Source organism: Drosophila bipectinata, chromosome 2R (assembly GCF_030179905.1).
Source record: "Drosophila bipectinata strain 14024-0381.07 chromosome 2R, DbipHiC1v2, whole genome shotgun sequence".
Taxonomy (NCBI): domain Eukaryota; kingdom Metazoa; phylum Arthropoda; class Insecta; order Diptera; family Drosophilidae; genus Drosophila; species Drosophila bipectinata.
The window spans coordinates 19,922,185-19,942,908 of record NC_091737.1 but is presented as its reverse complement, the minus strand read 5'-3'; the positions used below and the strand labels follow the sequence as shown (position 1 = coordinate 19,942,908).

At 37.9% G+C, this 20,724-nt stretch overlaps 2 protein-coding genes across 8 annotated transcripts in view; both read left to right on the top strand.

Moving 5' to 3' along the window:
- Positions 1 to 231: 231 nt before the first annotated feature.
- Pfk (ATP-dependent 6-phosphofructokinase) lies at positions 232 to 8,291 on the top strand. Of its 6 annotated transcripts, none has more exons than XM_017232335.3 (11): positions 235 to 399; positions 458 to 566; positions 620 to 925; positions 2,141 to 2,242; positions 3,584 to 3,925; positions 3,994 to 4,148; positions 4,516 to 4,624; positions 5,645 to 5,833; positions 5,938 to 6,380; positions 6,442 to 7,284; positions 7,350 to 8,291. In XM_017232335.3, exons 1-11 carry the CDS (start codon positions 356 to 358, stop codon positions 7,486 to 7,488), a joined length of 2,781 nt encoding a protein of 926 aa, XP_017087824.2. In that variant the 5' UTR covers positions 235 to 355; the 3' UTR covers positions 7,489 to 8,291. The 6 variants fall into 6 exon arrangements, with proteins under 6 accessions (XP_017087828.2, XP_017087824.2, XP_017087825.2 ...); XM_017232336.2 differs by lacking the exon at positions 4,516 to 4,624 and adding an exon at positions 5,051 to 5,159 and having other exon boundaries at positions 236 to 399; positions 542 to 566; XM_017232334.3 differs by lacking the exon at positions 4,516 to 4,624 and adding an exon at positions 5,051 to 5,159 and having other exon boundaries at positions 237 to 399.
- An 857-nt stretch (positions 8,292 to 9,148) lies between these two features.
- mam (neurogenic protein mastermind) overlaps positions 9,149 to 20,724 on the top strand; it is a 69,644-nt gene continuing 58,068 nt past the window's right edge. Inside the window, exons 1-2 of one of the 2 annotated variants that reach the window (XM_017232328.3) lie at positions 9,149 to 9,510; positions 11,692 to 11,811. The gene's annotated coding sequence lies outside the window, so the exon portion shown is untranslated. The remainder of the gene's footprint in view (positions 9,511 to 11,691; positions 11,812 to 20,724) is intronic. The other variant, XM_017232329.3, reaches the window with a different exon arrangement.

Below are 20,724 nucleotides of genomic sequence, written 5' to 3'. Positions count from 1 at the left end.
ATCTTCCTATCTATGACCTCTCTATGGTCCAAACTTCTATCTACCATATGAGAAATCTCAATACTACAATACATATACTATTTTTACTATTTTATTAAAATTTCACAAAATTGACTTATAATTTTAGTTCCTATCTATGCACTCTCAATGGCCCTAAGTTCTCTCTATCATACTTCTTCTACAAACTTATTAAAATCCTCAAAAAAAACATCAAAATTAAAAATAAAATCCTAGTATCTCTTCACTAAAATGTCAAAGTACATATCTATTTGGACAATAGGACAAAATTTGGGACAACGGAAGGATGCAAGTTAGATAGTCTGGAAATGTGTTTAGGAGCAAAATTTCATTTGGCATGCATTTAAAGAAATTCCAAGTGTTATCCAAATTTCAAACTTTGTAAGTATGTGATTATAATGACTCGGCTTAGGGCTTGATGAGTTTACGATCTTGTCAGCTCGATACGGGCCAGTCGTTCGACGCCAAAATTGCACCATTTGGACAAAACTATTAACCGATATTATGTAACTTTTTGTTCAAGCCATGAATTCCGTCTCGATAACAAGGTAATATCTCCTTTAAAATAATATCCGGTATATGTGTAAATATTACCATTTAGTTAGTTCCTCAAAAATTTGACATTGAATGGATACGATTGAGTCACAAAGGCGATAGTCACGGTAACGATATTTTTAAACTTAGGCTTTATCTGACCAGGCCGAAACGAAATCTTGAACATTTTTCAAAAGTTCGAAATGTCAAAATCGTCAATGGAAATCAGTTTAGAAAGGCATCTAACGACTGGAAAAATAAATTGGACAAAGGGGTAATATGGGATGAGGATGGCTGTATCTCAGAGGTGCATCGTATACCGGGGACGGTTGATAGATCTGAAGAAATTAAAACTAAACGGCCCAAAAGAGAGGTAAGTACATAACTTTATAATATATTTTCCACTTTTGATTAGAGCTGTAAATCTGTAACCAAAATATATCAAAAAGATCGTTATAAAAATAGTCAAAAATTGAGCTCCAAAAATGTTATCATTTTTTTAATTAAAGAAAAACTTACAGGGATTTATAATGAGTAAAGCACTTAATTTATTTAATGTCAAATTAAAACTCTAATCTATATTTTTCCTTATCTTATCAATGAAAATTAAGAAAATAAGAAATAACAGAAAATTTAAAAAACTTATCGATTTTTAATGAAAGTTTCGGACTATCGCACCCACGCACCGATAACACACTCTCTCTCTCTCCTTCCGGTTCCAGAACAAAATCTAATTCTGGGGATAATTTAAGAAATCAAAATACAAAAACAAACTAATTTTATTTAATAATTTTAACTTAAAATTTAATAAAACTTAAAAAGAAAAGAAATTTATAATATAACGAGTTGCATTCCAACGGGAATTCATGATACGGTGAAAGCTCTCGCAAGCTTTTACTCGTCCATTGATAAACAGCTGATCGGCCAGCTGTTCCTTGCAAAACGTAAACAAATCGAGTACAAAGTGATTAAACGCCTTTTTCCGCTGGTCGTGGCTCGTGAAAATTGCCTGCATAACTGATAAAATTACCTAAGCAATCTAATCGAGCTGTGAAAATTTGCAAAATCTCTGGAGGGTTAAAGTCCAGCCAATTTAGCCAGGAAACACCAGCGTTGCATCAGTACGCACTTACAGCGAATACCTAAGGCTGTGTGCGTGTGTCCGTGTGTGTTGTGTATGCGTCTGGTCCCAAAAGGTCACCTTGAAACGTCAAAAGCAAAAGCGAAACTTGTGAATACCGCTCGGGAATATATATTGGCTAGTAACTGAAAAGCCACGGAACAGAGCGGAAAGGAACAGTAGAGTATTAATAGCCAGTTTGGATATTAATTACACTTAACCATCTCCAGCTCCTGCTCGGTTATTAAATTAATTAAATAGTTTAAATTTAATAAAAAAAAAAAAAAAACCGACCAAACCCTAAACTTGATTATCCTCCGAGACCCGACAGAGTGTGCGCGTGTGTGCGGGTGTGATTATATCCGTTACTGTTCAAGATACAGATATATATTTAAAAAAAAAACAGAAAAAAAATTAGTCATCATGAATTCTGAAATTAATCAACGATTCCTGGCGCGTGGATCGCAGAAGGACAAGGGATTGGCTGTCTTCACCAGCGGCGGGGATTCCCAGGGCATGAATGCCGCTGTACGAGCCTGTGTTCGTATGGCCATCTACCTCGGCTGCAAGGTGAGTTTGTGACCTCTGTCAAGTACTTTCCAGCACCCCCACCAGCCACCCACATCCAGCATCATAACATCCTGTCCCTCGGAATGATCCTTGAACTTGTCTGGAACGCATTTTCCAATCAAATTGTGCTTATCAGCGCTGCGGTAATAGGCGGCAGTGAGAAAACCGTGACAAATATTGAGTGCTAAGCCAGTTAGATAATCTCTAATCGGGCCGAAAAGAAATTTGTGTAGCACAGCAATCATGAGTACGCCACTACTTATATACGAAACCTATATGTATTTGCACATTGACATTGGGTTTATTTCGGTCTCTTCACATGCGATTTCTTTTCGGCTAATTTGTTTCATTTAGTTTTCCTTTTTTTTTTTTGAAATTTAAATTCGGTTTCATGATGTTTGAAGCGGTTTCTAACGACTCCTTTTGCGCCTCTAGATATGCTAATGTTTTCTCTCAATTGCCGCTAATTGAAATTGATTAAAATCTATTTCGCGGAATTGAATTTATTGAGTGGCAATGAAAGTGAAATTTATCATACTCAATAGCACTTACTACACTTTAAAGTAAGATGTACTATAAGTATAGTTTTTTTTCTATCAAAGTAAAAAAGCTTTCTTTTAATTTGTATATGTTTGTTCTTGTTGTAAGCTTTGAAGTGTAAAGTAAATAAATAAATGTATGTACTTCTTAATTAATAAGAAAAGGTGTGTCTTCTGATACGGGATCTATAGCCCATCGATAACATGTGCATCAGTAACATTAAAAAAAAAAAAAATTAAAGTTTAAAACAGGAAAGAATAATTTTTAAAACTTCCTGGAAAATATGGAGATCTATCTCTTATCGATAACTATTTCTTTAATAAGAATTATAAATAAACATTTTTAAGGCATTTAAAAGTTTAAAGTATAACAAATAAATATTAATTTTTTAATCAAATTTGTAAACTTTCCAAAAAATATAGAGATGTGTCTCGTAAAAAAGGATCTATAACTTATCGATATGCTAGAGGTGTGTCTCATGATAAAGGATCCATAACTTATCGATAACTATTGAACTAACCCGTTTAAAAATAACCGTTACATTGTGTAAAAGTTTCAAAGCTTTCGATAAGATTATCATTATTATAGAATTCTTGTGAAAAAATAACAGAAAAGTAAACTTTAGTCACTATGACAACAATATGCTAACTTAAATACCTCTCTTAACTTTATAATCCCAATAAACTCAACACGAATCACGTCACGAGGAGATAAGGAGAAGAAACACCTGCTTTAAAAACCAAAATAAAAATTATCGCCATATTTTGAAAAAATTACATCATTTTTTATGTTTTATCTTAGGCCTACTTCATTCGCGAGGGCTACCAGGGCATGGTTGATGGTGGCGACTGCATCCAGGAAGCCAACTGGGCCTCGGTGTCCTCCATTATTCATCGTGGTGGCACCATCATTGGCTCCGCCCGTTGCCAGGACTTCCGTGAGCGTGCCGGCCGACTAAAGGCTGCCAATAATTTGATCCAGCGTGGAATTACCAACTTGGTGGTGATTGGTGGTGATGGTTCCCTCACCGGCGCCAATCTGTTCCGTCAGGAGTGGTCCAGCCTGTTGGAGGAACTGGTCAAGAACGGCACCATCACCCCCGAACAGCAGGAGAAGTTCGGTGTCCTGCACATTGTGGGATTGGTAAGGATTTCTTTTAAATTTTATTTAAAAACTTGAATTTAATGTTTTTCATTAAATTTTGTCCATAGGTGGGCTCAATCGATAACGATTTCTGCGGCACGGACATGACCATTGGTACGGATACGGCTCTGCACAGGATTATTGAGGCTATCGATGCCATTTCCAGCACTGCCTACTCCCATCAGCGTACATTCATCATGGAGGTGATGGGTCGTCATTGTGGGTGAGTTTTAAAAATGGAATCTTGAAGGGCTATTGTCTTAGGTTAAGTGTCAGTGATTAATTGGGATTAATAGCTAATGCCCGTTACCAAAATATATATATATATATCTTTAGATATCTGTCAGTGGTAGCTGGCGTTATCTCTGAGGCAGATTACGTATTTCTGCCGGAGTATCCCCCGCCGCAAGACTGGCCCGATCGACTTGTCCTCAAGTTGGAACAGGCAAGCCCCTCCTACAACGGATATCTGTTGAATGTCCACCATCTTGATCGATTTTAGATGTCCTCCAACCTCCCAATCACCACCCGCCCCTTTTCCCCACTTTTTTTGACTAATATTTTGTAATACCAATATTTTGTTTTTCCAGTTATTTAGCTCTTGTGGGAGGACTGGCGTGTGAGGCGGATTTCATATTCATTCCCGAAATGCCGCCCAAGGTCGACTGGCCAGACAGGCTCTGCTCCCAGCTGGCCCAGGCAAGAAGCAGCTCTTCTATTCTCCACACTAACTGCACTGAAAGAAAAACTTTTGATCTTGAAATTGGTTTAAAAATTCTATCAGACTATTAAACCGAAATCGAGAGTATAGTTGAAGTTTTTCTTTAAGTGAAGTTTTTAAAGCATTTGTAGAAAACTTGTACAAGTCCAGTACATTTTTTTATAGCCGCATTCTATAGCTTTTTCCTTATTTTTTTTCGCATCTGCACAAGAATGTTTATTTTTTTTTGGAAAACCGATATACCGACCAAGTTATGCACAGTTTTATGTCTGTCCCAGCATATTCGATTCATATTGTAACTAATCTTAAATTATATCCCCCCAAAATCCCTATTTATCCCTGACATTTGTAAACCATTTTATTATTTTTTATTTTTTTGTATTTAATCTTTTTCATTTTTTTAGTTACTTAGCGATATCGGCTGCCATAGCCACTGAGGGTGATTATATGTTCATACCCGAGGAGCCAGTTTCAGTCAACTGGAAGGACGAAATGTGTTTAAAACTGCAGCAGGTCAGACCTAGAGTCCTATCCTGCCTCGCCTTAATTATACTTATTTTTTGTCAAAGTTTTCTTTAAAATTTTGAACACTTTTCTATTTGCTTTTAATGTTTTTGGCATTGGTGCCCGAAATTATCTTGCCGATAAACAGCTTCAACAGCTATTTGATTTAATTGTTTTTGGGTCTTTGGGGTATTTTTTGTTCTTTTTCACGTAATCTCACTGAAAACCTATACTAACTTTCCCAAAGCCACTAATCTAAACCACATTCTTAAACTATCGATCTGTAAAAAGTTCATCACATCATCTGTCTTACATCATCTTTAATGTTTTTACATCATTCAGAACTCTCTTTTGAAAAGTTTATCTACAAGATACTCCATAAATCAACATCACTTTCCATTATTTCTGTTCTGCTGTTGTACTTTTTCGTTGCATTTTATAATTAATTCTTTAAAAACCAATTTTAATATTAAATCTTAAAATTAAATCCTTAGGAGCGCTCGGCTGGCCAGCGCCTGAACATTGTTATCGTGGCCGAGGGTGCCATGGATCGGGAGGGACATCCCATCACCGCCGAGGATGTCAAGAAGGTGATCGATGAGCGTCTGAAGCACGACGCCCGTATCACTGTCCTGGGTCACGTGCAACGCGGAGGCAATCCCAGTGCTTTCGATCGTATTTTGGTAAGAATTATACATCATAATATTCATACCCGGTACTTCGATATAGAAGGCCCCATTAAGTAGGCAACATTTTCATTAAAAACCACTCTTTCCTCCCCAACTAGGGCTGCCGCATGGGTGCTGAGGCCACTTTGGCTCTAATGGAGGCCACCAAGGAGTCAGTGCCAGTGGTAATTTCCCTCGACGGCAACCAGGCCGTACGTGTGCCCCTGATGGAGTGCGTCCAGCGCACCCAGGCCGTGGCCTTGGCCATGAAGGAGAAACGCTGGGCGGACGCCGTCAAGCTGCGTGGCCGCTCCTTCGAGCGCAACCTCGAGACCTATAAGATGTTGACGCGCCTGAAGCCCCCCAAGGAGAACTTTGATGCCCAAGGCAAGGGCATCGAGGGCTACCGCCTAGCCGTGATGCACATCGGTGCCCCGGCCTGTGGCATGAACGCCGCTGTCCGCAGCTTTGTGCGCAATGCCATCTACCGTGGCGATGTCGTCTATGGTATCAACGATGGTGTGGAGGGTCTCATTGCCGGAAATGTCCGCGAGCTGGGCTGGTGAGTTAGAGGTCTAGTTTACCTATCTGGTTGAGTCTTAATAGGTTTTCTGTGATTCCAGGTCGGATGTCTCTGGATGGGTGGGCCAGGGTGGCGCCTACTTAGGCACCAAGCGCACCCTGCCCGAGGGCAAGTTCAAGGAGATTGCCGCTCGCCTCAAGGAGTTCAAGATCCAGGGTCTCCTCATCATTGGTGGCTTCGAGAGCTACCATGCCGCCGGACAGATTGCCGATCAGCGGGACAACTACCCGCAGTTCTGCATCCCCATTGTGGTCATTCCCTCGACCATTTCGAATAATGTACCCGGAACAGAGTTCTCTCTGGGCTGCGACACCGGTCTGAACGAGATCACCGAGATCTGTGACCGCATTCGGCAATCCGCTCAGGGCACCAAGCGTCGTGTCTTCGTTATCGAGACAATGGGTGGCTATTGCGGCTACCTGGCCACTTTGGCCGGCTTGGCTGGTGGTGCTGATGCCGCCTACATCTACGAGGAGAAATTTTCCATCAAGGACCTGCAACAGGATGTCTACCACATGGCCTCCAAAATGGCCGAGGGTGTGGCACGCGGTCTCATCCTGCGCAACGAGAAGGCCAGCGAGAACTATACCACGGACTTCATTTACCGCCTGTATTCGGAGGAGGGCAAGGGCTTGTTCACCTGCCGCATGAACATTCTGGGTCATATGCAACAGGGTGGTTCCCCCACTCCCTTCGACCGCAACATGGGCACCAAAATGGCAGCCAAGTGCGTGGACTGGTTGGCCACCCAGATCAAGGCCAACATCGATGCCAACGGTGTCGTCAACTGCAAATCCCCCGAGACCGCCACACTTCTGGGTATTGTGTCCCGCCAGTACCGCTTCTCGCCGTTGGTGGATCTCATTGCCGAGACCAACTTTGAGTGAGTTAACAGAGTCGCTAAAAAAAACTGGAAAATTATTAATAATTTTTTATTTAAACTTGTAGCCAACGCATACCCAAGAAGCAGTGGTGGCTGCGTCTCCGTCCCCTGCTGCGGATCCTGGCCAAGCACGATTCCGCCTACGAGGAGGAGGGTATGTACATCACCGTCGAGGAGGAGTGTGACACCGATGCCGTCGCCTAAGAGTATCGTCATCGCCTGTTGCGCCTGTTCCCCTGGCGCTGCATCCTGTATCTATCTGTGTGTCTGTACCTGAGATACAGTCGCACCACATCGCTCGCATCTATGTTCTCCTTATCGCACTTCTCGAATCAATGTCTCAATATTTGCTTCTTGAGTTGTTGTTTTATTTTTTTTTATAATTTCCTTGGCATCCTCACACCTGAATCCGATCCGCTTATATGGTTTGACGTAAGATCCGCAATAAAAAAAAAAAGAGGAGCTCCATGACAGAAGCAGCAGCGGCAGCAGCAGCGCCCCGACCCACAGCCGCCCCACCATCATCAGCCACCCAACCTCCCGCCACATCCAACAGATGCCTACGAAAGTATATTTCATCGTTTATCAGACGCATTCACGCACAAAATACATAAATTATTTATATTGCCCGCCAGATGAATTTTCTGTTCGTCATTTTGTGTTCTTACTCTTTCGATATTTCGATCTTTCGACTATAATATTGAAATTATTTGAATCTCAAGCCTCGAAAGCCGTTAATCAACTATTGATTCTACATTATTGCAGCTGCTACCAAGTGACTACAAAACTGTTAGTGTGTGGAATATAGAACCATTATCTAAATCGTAAATTGTTGGTTGTTGTTCGCATCCAAATTAAATGTTAAAGTATTTTACACAAATTACCGCGTCGACGGAACAAATATTCAATCTGCAACTGTTTTTCGAGTATTGTTATCGAAAGAATCAAATGATATATATTTATACCGACGTGCTAAATACATAATCAAATGACCTCTAGGCACTTAAGTTGATAGTTTGAATTGGAAAGTTTTCAACTCAGGGGTTTGAGTTTTTGAAATTGGCGCCAAAAAGAGTAGAGAAGATATTCCTGATTAGCACAATACATTTGTGTTTATTTTTTTTTTATAAATTAATTTTTATTATAAGTTTTACAGCATAATTTGCTGAAAAGAATATAACAAAATAACGGAGAACAATTTGAAAAAATAAATATATATTATTACATAAAACGTTCTATACTTTTGGGAGGATAGTAATCGATATTAATCGCGAACATATATCGAATGCATATCGAAATTCTCTCGTCCCTGTGAATCTTCCCGCTAACTTGAGCCACAGGGTGACCATTTAGTAGTTTTAGTATTTTAGAACGATAAAATACCCCTGAAACTGTAATTAAGTGTTTATTTATAAATAATTGTATTAAATTAAATATTTATTAATTTTATAAGTATTTACTAACCGGCAAAGAGCAATTATAAACAAAGAGAAAGATCGAACAGCTGTCGGACAGAGATAATGAAAATCAGCTGTTATTCTCTCTCTCGAACCGGTAACGAAACGGGTAACCAGAAGCGATGCTCTTTGTTTGAACAAAGACAAAAGCCATAACGACCGCTAAAGTACCAAAAATGAATAATTTTCAAATAAAAAAACTCAAAATCTAGCCAAAACTATTTCAGAATATTTAAAGATCTTTTATATTTAAACTAGCTATATATCTCAGAAAAGGCTAACAGTGCAGCCTTGCCGGATAAACCAAAAGCAGAGAAAAACAGCAGTTCTCTCTCTCTCTCTTTCTTTAGACTCTCAGAGAGAACCGAATCTACCTTTTTGAGCAGCAGCCCACTGAAAGTAGCCGACACTGAACAAAAACAAAAACGACCAGCAAGCGAGCGGACGTGTTTTTGAACTACACGTTGGAAAGGAGCCCGCGTCTCATCTCGCGTTTAATCAATTAAAAAGTGTCTTAAATCGCGAACCGCACGCGTAAAATAATAAGAAAGAATCCTTATAGTTAAATGTTAAGAAACTGACAAAAAAAGTCGTGAAAAAAAGTGCAAAAAAACAAACTCAACATAAACATAACTGAATGTATAAACAAAACGAAGACGAAAGCGGCGTTGGCGTTCCCTGTTGATTTCGGTGTTTACTTTGTTTCGAAAAATTTGTGGTTAACTTGTGGGGAACGGTACCAATGTTTAACGGTGCTTAGTGGTACGATGTAAGCAATTCAGTGTTTTATTTATTATTATTTTTAAATGCAACCCTCGACAGCGTCCTTTTGGACTAGTGTGTGTCTGTGTGTGTGCGTGTGTGTGTTGTGAGAGTGTATGCCAAAAACAGATTGTATCGCCAGTAAATCGTTTTTTTTGAATTTGAAAGATTTTTGAGGTCTTTCCAATACCGTTAGAACGAGCGTAAATACACATTCAACATGTTGCAGTCACTAAAACTAAAACAAAAGCAAAATGCAAACACAGCAGCAACAACAACTAGCCACGGATCACGCTCTCGCTAGCACTCTCTCTCTCTCCTTGAGTTTTGTTTTGATTTCCACACACATACACACAAAACAGCGAGTCAGTCAGACTGATGGAGAGAGAGAGCGACAGTGAGAGAGGGGCAAACAAATAAAAGAGAGACAACTGAACTGATTTCCGTGCTCGATCTACAGTGAATCACATTAATATTCGGTTTTTTACTTTCTCAATTTCAAATGAAAAGAAAGAGATTAAAAAAAAGACTTAAACAAAAATTTTAAATAGCAAAGTAAAGCTTTTTTTATTACCTATTCATAGAAATAACATAACACAGGAATTTATTTTAAATTAAAAATAAAATTAAACAAAAACGAAAAACAACTCAAAATTTGTGTTACTTTAATATTCGGTATTTCCTTATAGACCTAAAAAAAAACTATTTTATCTTAAAATTAAATTTATCTTAATATTTAGTGTGATACCCATTATTTTTTATGGTATCGCTTAATCGTTTTGGCATATTTCGAATAATTTTTTTTGTGTATTCGCCGCCAATTTTGACCCATTCTTCCTGAAGCCGTTGTTTCAATTCCGATATTGAAGATATCGGCGTTTGGTGTACACGGCGGTCCAATTCACTCCACAAATTTTCTATGGGATTGAGATCAGGTGATTGGGGCGGCGTTTCCATGACCTTTGGGCAGTTGTAAAGCAACCAGGACTTCACTTTATGCGCCTTGTGCTTTGGGTCATTGTCCTGATATAATTTAAATGAGTTCGCAATGCCCATTTTCTCCGCCGACTGCTTCAAATTTTCTTTCAAAATTTTTAAGTATTGATCTTGGTTCATTATCCCATCAATAAATACTAAATTTCCCACTCCTTTTGTGGAAATGCAGCCCCAAATCATCACACTTCCCCCGCCGTGTTTAACTGTTGGCCTAAGGTTATTTTTTTTCAGCTCAGTGTTTGGTTTCCGCCATACCATTTGCTTGCCGTCGCTCCCGAAAAGATTAAATTTACTTTCGTCAAGGAAAATGACATCGTCCCACCAGCTTTCGTCCTTTTTGGAGTACTCCTGGGCAAAGTTTTTTCGCAACTTTCGGTTGCGCTCCGATAGCAAAGGTTTTTTACGGGCGATTCTACCGTTGTACCCCTGTTTTTTTATGGTACGCCGAATAGTTTGCGCCGAAACTTCCTTTCCATGATCGGCAAAGAGTTCAGCCGACAATTCAGGAGCACTAAGTCGAGGATTTTTTTTTATTTTTCTGACTATTTCGGCTTCTTCTCGATCAGTCAATTTTTTCGGCTGTCCTTTTTGCTTTATTAAAGCCACTCTTCCCTCATTTTTGAAGCGTCGGACGATGTCACCGACTGTGTTGGGCTTCATGTCAAGCATTTCGGCTGTTTCCTTGTAGGTCTTGCCCTCTAAGTGAAGTTTGAGGACAAGATTTCGCTGCTCCAATGATGCATTTTTACCCTTGCGGCCCATCTCGAAAATCGGTGCTCGTAGTAGCTTTTTTTTGGCTTGTTTGTAGGAAATGAATACCAGTCATATGTGTGCAATTCGGGGAAACCCATTTTTGGCGGATCTGAAGTTGCCACATTGTTTTAACGTAATACTTATAAAAATACCGAATATTAAAGTAAAGCCATTTTCAAGCTTTTTTTTTGTTTCGTTGTGATTCTTCTTTTAATTTTTAATAAAGTGCTAACATATATATACCTACGTAAAGACAATATTTCAAAGTTTAAAATACCATTTTTAAAATTTCGTGATTTCTTAGTATAATACATTTTATTCGCGTTTAAAGTTGCAAAAAAAAAAAACCGAATATTAATGTGATACACTGTATTTGTTGTTGCTGTTTTTGTAGTATTTGCAATCTAATTAAATTGTGCCGTACTTGTTGTTGTTGCAGCTGGATTAAAAGTCAAGCAATAATCAGTGTTTTATAAAAAACAAATCAAAGTCATAATCAAATTGGATTATCGCCGAAGTGGAGAAGAAGAATCATTAGCATTATTAGCTGTTTCTTCTGGTAAGTAATTTTCATTAGATCTTCCCCTTATCGCTCGCCTAATTAGTTGGATGTTCTATTGTTTTCGTATGATTTCCGTTTTATATTCCATGGGTGTGGGTGGGTTTTTGCATGGGAAACCAGTTTCTGGTTCATATCAACTTTTTTTTTTTGTTTTTTTTCGTTATTTTGATAAGACCTTGAAGCGCTTTTCGTGTAGAACCTCGTTTGATTGATGTTTTTTTTATGCTTGGAGGAACTTTTTTGTTGGCAAAGCTCGGGCCAAAGCTAAAGCTTGGCTTTAAAAATAGATCAAGACCAGTTTTTTAGATCCAGCTTTGTAAATTGCCAAATAATTTCCTAAGCCGCAATTGCAGTTTCTATTATTTTTTTTTTGCCTTTTTGTGCTGCATCGCCTAGAAAATGATGGATGTACAATGGTCTCGCTTGCGATCTCGCTCTCTCGCTCGCCCCGCCATCCCACCAGAAGTGGTCGGTTTAGTTTTTACGGCCGTGTCTTTTGTGTTTTCATTTGTTTGCCTTTGTCTTTGGGCTGTTGACTTTGTGTTTGCTTTGTTTTTTGGGCTGCTTTAGTGGGCGCTCTACGAGCTCCGTTTCTCGGCTCTCACCTTCTCTCGGGCGATCCTTGCTGTTGAATCCTTGTGTGGGTATGCAGTTCAGAGAGGGTGAGCCGAGAGAGAGTCCGAGAGTGGTATGTAGGGGGAGAGTGTGGTGCTCTGATAGTTACCGTTGAATCATTCTGAAAGATACTGGAATTTTCGGGGATTTTTGGGAATTTCGTTTGGAAAATGATTCATGAAATGTTAAAATTCTTTTAAGATTTTATATCTTGAGTATCTTATGATATTTTGAATGAAATAATCTTAAAATTTCCCAATTCCCCCTTCTTTCCAATAGCCACCGCATTCCAATGAAATTCAAGGCAGACTCGAGGCATTTTAAATACTTTTCTTCACTTGATAAACATTATTATTTGTCCAGCACGTCAAATGTCTTTTTATTTTCATTTTTTTCTTCTCTTTCGCCCCCCTTATGCTTGGTCGTTCGCTGGAGTAGTCTAACATGTAATGTAAAATGTATGCTTGGGCCTCGACTTTATTTTCTTCGTCACCGGAAGTTGTTGCTAGGTTAAAAAAAAAAATTAAATAAAAAAAAAAGAAGATGTGTGTGTTATTTCAGTAGTGTCTCAATCTCAAACTTGCCATCTCTCTCTTAAGGAATGTATCTCTATCTCTATCGGCCGGCAAGTGGCGCGTGTGAATGACCCAATTAAGCCCGGAGATAACCCGGCCTAAGCTTCAGCTTCGTAGGTGGCTTAAAACTACTCAGATGGTTGCGAAGCACACAACTTGGCTTAAGCAGAGCCACCAACCTCCGTAGCACCAGCCGTCGAGCATGCCAGACAGAAAAACAGAAAAAAAACCAACACACACACCACACAGCTCACCAAATAAGAGTTCACATCGAATATCGAATGTGGAGTTTGAACTGTAAACAGGTTTCCTGGGCTCTCCTCGTTCCGTCTGCTGCAGTTGGCTAATACAGGTTGGCCTGGCTAATGCAAAATTTGCAAACTAATCTGCGGAGTAATATTTAAAAGCGGAATTTTGACTTATAAATAGATGGTAAAAATTAAGAATCTTAAGAGTTAGTCTAAGATAAGTTTTCTATTTTTTGGTTTAATATAAACTTTTTTTATTAAATCTTTATATAATTTTGTTAGGTTTTCATTTATTTAGAAACTTTTATATCTTATCTTTCTCATTTAAATCAAACTTCGTGGACACTTTCACTTTAAATTCCCTTTAAATTTCAAAATTTTCCAAATATTAAGATTTTTAAACTCATTTTTAATCTTAAAACACACAAAATTGATTGACTAATAATGAGTTTTACACACCAAGAACTAGTTCTTGTTCTTACTTAAAAAAAGAAACATTGAAAACAAGTATTGCATTTAATGAAATACCCTCTTTAAAAGACTCTAATATGGTATTTCCTTCATAAGCCCTAACACAGCTAAAAAACAATAAACCTCATTAAAAAAATGCTCTAACACAAAAAAATAAGTAAATATTACTTATAAAAGGGAATTTCAAACACTAAGATTTAGTTCTTTTAACATTTTTTCAAAAAAAAAGTTCGAAAAAAATTACTGAAATGAAAGAAAACCCCCTTTTTGGAAGACTTTATTATGGTATATAATTCATAAACCTCTATACATGTAATAAACATAATACATCCCAAAAATAAACTACTAATAAACAAAATAATAATGTTAATTAAATGTTAAGCCTTAAGAACCATTTCTTTATTAAAATTTCAATCAAATTTTATCAAAAAACGAAGAAAAACACCCATGAAATTAAAGAAAACCCCTTCATTGGAAGACTTTAATATATTACAAGCTTCATAAATCCTAATACATATGATAAACACAATAAATCCTAAAGAACAAATCCTAAATAAAAAAAAAAACCTAAAAAATTATATTTCTTCTTCAATTTCGAACTCTAAGAACTAGTTCTTTAATTTCTATGGTTACAAAACTTGGAAAATAGTTTAGAAATAAAGGAAAAGCCTTTTTTTCTAAGACTTATGTACCTTAATGGTATAAGCCCCTATCTTTACTCTATCTATAACTCTATTTTTCAGAAGATTTCTTCTGAATTCTTCAAGTTTTAATTTACAGAAGCTAGACTGTATTGAGAGATGCCTTATTTTGTGAGACCTTAACTCCTTTTCAGCATTTTTGTATTAAATATTTCGCACCATGTTCTGCATTTATTCGGATACAAGAGATCTCCTGAGGCTCCAGTCTCCACTCCAGTCAATCCTTCTCACTCTGGCAATTTAGTTCTGTCTCTGTCTCCTGGCATATTTTGTCGTTGACTCAGTGGGGTCAATGCTGTGGCTGCCACTGAGGCCCCAACTCTTCAGCTCAACTCAGTCAGTTGAGGCTCGGGAGGCCAAAACAGGTTTCCGTTGAGCTTTTTGTTGATTCGGTTTTTTCGGGTTTTTCTCCTCCTGTGCAGCAAGCACAACGCCTCACCCACAGTTTATATTTATTTATTTTTTTTTTTTTTCCATGAAGCCCAATACCCAGTACTCGGTACCCGGTACCCAGTAACCCAAGTTCCAAGCTGAAATCGCAACCCTCGCAAGAGAAACATCCCTTCCGCCGTAAACCGCCCTCGAAGTGTGTGTTGTGGCAGCAACCTGAGACACTGGGAACATGCGATGGGCAGATGGGCAACTGGGTGTGGGTATGGGCTACATCCGGGTGCGGAGGGGAGGGGAGGGGGGGGTGTGCTGCACAAGGAATGCCAATCGAGAAACCGGGAATATGGAGCTGTTGGAGACTACTCCGGCTATCCCGATTGTGGATGCCCCATTCCAGGTGTTCAACGGCTGCATTGTAGCAGGCGCTCAGCAGCAACATGCAACATGCTTAAGCCGGTTGGCCATTGTCGTCGTGTTGCAAGTTGTTGGTGCTGCAGCAACAACCAGCAACCAGCAACACCACCAGCGAAAAACATTCGCGAAACGTGGAGAAGGGAGATAGCATTTTCAGCGAGCTGCACCGGTTTTCCAGTCATTTTCCCCCTCAAGTGGCATTGTTGGCCATTGCCTGTGCTTTCTTCCTTATCGCCTGTTTCGTTGCTGCCACAACTTGCTGCTGCTGTTGCCGCAGCCGATGTTGCTGCATGTTGCTGCTGTTGGCTTGCATTTCCCATTTTGCTGTAGATATGTTGCAGGTAACTTCGGTGGCAGAGCAGCTGCTTCAGCTTTCGGTTGAAAGTGTGTTTAGAGGGGATATTGGGTTACTTTAAAGTTTAAAACTTTGTTTTTAAATATTTATTAAATATTTCTGGGTAATTTTTTTTATTAAAAAAAAAGGGTTGAAGAACAAAGGGCTAGTATTTAGGGCTTAGAAGAGAGACTGGGATTTTTTTAGAGGTTCTTTCTTAAAAGTTTCTTCAAGAAAGTTAGAGTTTCTTCTTCAAAGAGACTTTCTTTTTAAAAAACCTTAAAAAAATGTATAAAAAAATATCTTAATTAAACCTCAAGGTTTGAAATTTTATAATAAATAGTTTAAAACTCTCTTTAGAGATCTATAATTCCAATTCTGAATATAATTCCCAATCCCAAGAGATCTCCCTGATCTCCCTCTAAAGACTCCAACGTTCTGCCATAATCAGCACAAAAAAAATGTTATTCCAAATATACAGTACAGATGTGCCAATATACATACATATATTTATGATATTCATAAACATATATATAGTCGATATATACTTATATATAGACCGCATAGTCTAGACTCTAGACTCTAGAGAGAGAGAGAGTGCGAGGAATACAAAATATAAACAAATAATTAACTGACATATCCGTATGCTTATCGCGCAACAAACCGCATCAGCAGAAGCAGCAGCAGCAGCAGCAGCGGCAGGCAGCAGCAACAGAAGCAGCATACAGATACAGATACTCGGGGCGAGAGCGACTCTAAAATTTGTATCTGACAAAATGCCATAATGAACGTGCTGAGTGGCGTCGCTGTCGCGGAACCAGATACTCATACTCATATATGCTTGAAAACTCATACTCATACTTCCAGAGAGATACAGATACAGAGATACTGAGATACCCTCGTCGTACTTGCTCGACGCTTCGGTTTGTACTTGCGACTGGCTCGCGCTACCGCCCGCCCGCCTCTGCCTCTGAATGTATCTACAACATCAAACGTGCGTTTTGCTTTTTTTTTTTTTTTTTCTCTTTTTTTTATTTTCATACATAGTACAAATCTATTTGAGATTCTTTTTTGTATTTTTGTATTTTTCGGGTTAATATAAATCAGTTTGTACAGAGCTTTCGAGCATATGGATGGAATTAAGGCGACTAGAGGCTGCTGGGCACGCGTACGCATCTGTCAGATACTTTCTGCCTTTCTGCATGGCCCGTTAGTCGGCCAATCGTCCGGATCATGAAAAAAAACTAATAAAAAAAATTGAAAAAAATATTTAAATATAAAAAAGAGTATATGGCCAGTGGGTGGTGGTGGTTCTACATCTCATTATTTTCCATTAGTTTGCCTTTGTAGTTATGGCTTGGCCCGAGGGGCCTGATAATTTGTTAAGCTGACAACGTTGTTGTCGCCTTAATTGTTCGACTCGATTGCATTTTTAATTAGATCCCAGGCCGAGACCAGAAAAAACCGAAATCAAACGAAAGCTGATGGCTGTTAACCTGTTAACTTGGCTTAGTTTCTATGGCTAGCTACATAGTTGGTGGGCTGGATCGCGTGGGAATATTTTTAATATCTAACTTAAAGATACTCTAACTGAAAAGGTTTAAGAGAAGTATTACAATATCTTATAGTATCTTCAGATAGTATCTTTAATGACTTGCCTGCCTTTGTTTTATTGTCTTTTGATATAAAATTTATTTAAATTCAAGGTAATATTCGGCACTGAATTTCCGTGCAACATTCAAACCTTATAGATACACATATCCGATATGTGCGTATGCCTGTTTAGTATATAAATAAACATTTTTATAGATTTTGGATTGGCTTTGGCAAATAAACTGGTTTAAAACATCTGGCAACAATTGTAGATTCATAAAAATGCCTCCGAGATACTTTCGATTTGGAATCAGTAGAGATAAAGGTGTATATAAGAGATCTCCATAGTCCCTACTATATTCATTCATTGGGTTTACTGCCATAATTATTATATGTATCTCCATCTAATTCCTCCTCATACTTTCACTTTTTTTTTAGTTTTTCTCGTGCTTTTGTTTCAAAGATACAATTTTTGTGTTGCTGCTCCTCTCTCTCTCTGTGATATCGAAATTACGTAAAGATGAATGGCCGCCCATTGTCTGGTGGGGGGCATGGAATTTGGAGCGCGGGTGGGAGAGGTCGTTGATCGAGTGGGGTGGACTTGTAGAGGGAATCTGTTGCAATGATATATTTGCATTTTAAAAGTTAATGAGATTCGTCTTTTTTTTCCAGAATAATATACTAAAGCCACAGTTCCGATAAGTCTATATAATATAATGTATTTAAATCTATTTTCGTTGAGGCACACTTATGAGTAAATTATTACGTTTGTGTTCATGATTCTAGAAAGCTATGCCAGGGGTTATCAAACCTCACATTCCTAAGACTGTATATATATATTATATTTGCTTCAAAATATAGCTCTGACATGCAAAAAAAAAAAAAAAAATAGTAGAACGCTACTAGGGGTCTTGAAAGAATCGGAATCAGAATCAGAATTGCCTGCCGAATGTCACATTCGATTAATGTTTGATGATTGCCTTCCGATAGCGTTTCAATTGATGTCGGTTGTCAACATAATTAATTGCGTGTACACCTCTGCCAGAGTCACACACACACACACTGAGGTACGCACTTATGGCCCGAATATAGATGGTAACAGAGAGCCAACCCGATTGGCCCGAGTGGCAAACTGCAAAGGAAATGGGAACAGTGAGAGAAATGGGCTTGAAGTTTTAAGGAAAGAATTAAATTGTTAAAAGTTGTTATTTTTATACCCATAAATAATAAAAAATTAAACTATAGGAGCCTGGACTATATGGACGTATATATTTGTATCTGTATCTATAGGAATCAAATTTTAGAAAACTTAAATTTTTCTTCATAAAATATTCTAAATGATTTTTCAAAAGTTTTAAACATTCAAAAATTGTATTTGAACGTTTTTCTATTTTCAAAAACACAATTTTTCTCACTTTTCAATTTTGTTAAATTGATTAGAAAATTATTTTAATTAGAAAATGGTGAATAGGTCCTAAATTAAATTAATTAAATTGGTCCTAAAGTCCTACATTTAGGCTATAGCCTTTGAAAAATGAATCTATCTAGTTAATCCATCTACTCCCTGAGTTTTCCTTTTAAAAAGTCTTAAAAATAGTGTAAAAAAGAGAAAGGGGTTCTTTAAAGAAACAGTTTTTTAATAAAAATTTTCGCATTATAGTAAAAGTTAGTATTTTTTTCCTTAAACAAAATATTTGTTTAAGTTTTCAACTCCAAAACTTTAATCAACGCATTCACTTTCTTTTCCTAAAGTTTAAGCGTTAGCTCTAAAATTTGTTCAAATAATTATTTTGCAATTTCTGATCCTTGGTCACATTATTTTGAAAATTAAATGCACATTTTTTCATTTATCACCGTAACTTTTCATAGTTTTTTTCCCCAGTGTACTTTGCATATTCCCGTACCCCTTGGCTTCTCCTGAGCTAACTAAACTCGGTTTCAAATCAATCAAGGCTAAAACCTGGCCACACACACGCACATTTGTGAGGCAGCAGCGTTTCAGATTTCATAGGAAAATGTTTTGGGTGGGAAAAGCAACAACAACAAGAGTAACAACAACAACAACAGTAACTACAATATCTCAAAGATGAAAGAAGGGGATAAGAAAAGACCGTAACGAAAATGGGAGTCAATTTATTAACTAAAAAAAATCGGGAAAAAAAATAATGAAAAACTGGACAACTGAAAAGAGCCGCCAGAATGTGGCTGTGTGTGTGTCTTTTTTTTTATGTGTTACTGGTTGTCAACGTTAATTAATCAATCATTGTACAAAATCCTGACTGTGGCATTAATCATTTTGAAATCAAAAAACTTTTCTCTACTTTAAAACCTGAAGTTTTCGGGGAAGGATGAGAGTCTGAGGGCTTGGGTGGATCTGAAGGATACTCTCGAGTTTGTGTGCGAAAATAAATTGGCCGGAAAAAGGGGGCATAGAATATGAAATTGATTGAAGAGGGAGATGGCCGTATCTGTTGTTTATTTTTTTTCTTATAATTTTTTTTTTTGCCACTCAACACGTTTTCTGGTTCTTTCTTCAGGTGTATGTATATGTGTGTGTATGTGTGTGCTTGAGCATGCGGCCGCACTTGTGCCACGTACAACAACAACAACCACTAAAGCTCCAAAACAACCAAGTCCAACAACAATGGAAACGGCGAGGAAAGTTCATTTGAATGCTTTTCTTTTATGCTCTGCGAGATACACAAAATAATAAAAAAAAAATGTTTTGGCTTTTCTTGCCACTTGAGCTTAAAAAAAAAAACGAAATTCTTAAAAAATTAAAATGAAAAAAACCCCAAGAGCCCAGTTAAAAAATTTGAATTATTACAAAACATAACTCCTTGATCTGCGCTACCGAGGTATTTCCACTTGGTTTTAATTGGGCCCTCTCGAGTGGCATCCACTTGACTCATTACATATTTATGCACCAGCTTGCCCCATTCGGGCCACTCTCTTCAGAAATTAATTTAGCTAAAAAGATTTCCATCAAAGGCCATCCACAAAAAAAAGGGTTTTTCCATTTCAAAGATATTTCTTTTGGCGGCACTTTAAAGGTGCAAACGGGTATCATTTGGAAGTAATTGAATATTTCTTTCTAGCCTCTTGGCACGTATTTCAGGTATTTTTTGATAAAAAAAAAATGATAAAAAAAATTAAAGAAAAAAAATAAACATTTTTGAAAATTTTTTTCTTAAATAATATTATGAAAAATACAAAATTAAAATAAGAATTATATGTAAATAATTCATTTAATTAAAAAGTTCATTCATTTGTATCTCAAAGATAACAGTCTATCTTTCGGAGGCTGCCTGGAAATATCTGCATAGATCTCCTCTCACACTTACACTCACTCACTCCCTCTCTCTTAATGACATTTGCATCTCATATGGGTGTTTTTGTGGGGTATTTCGACGGGGTGGGGGTTGATGTTAGTGTTGTTGCTATTGTTGTAGCTGACGACAGTCCGAGCGTTCTGCATGTGTCACTGTACATCGGTTCGGTGTCTGGCGTGTTTGTAAGTATGTTTGTGTATTTGTGTAGTGCAACGACCTGTGACAAAAAGGCAGTAC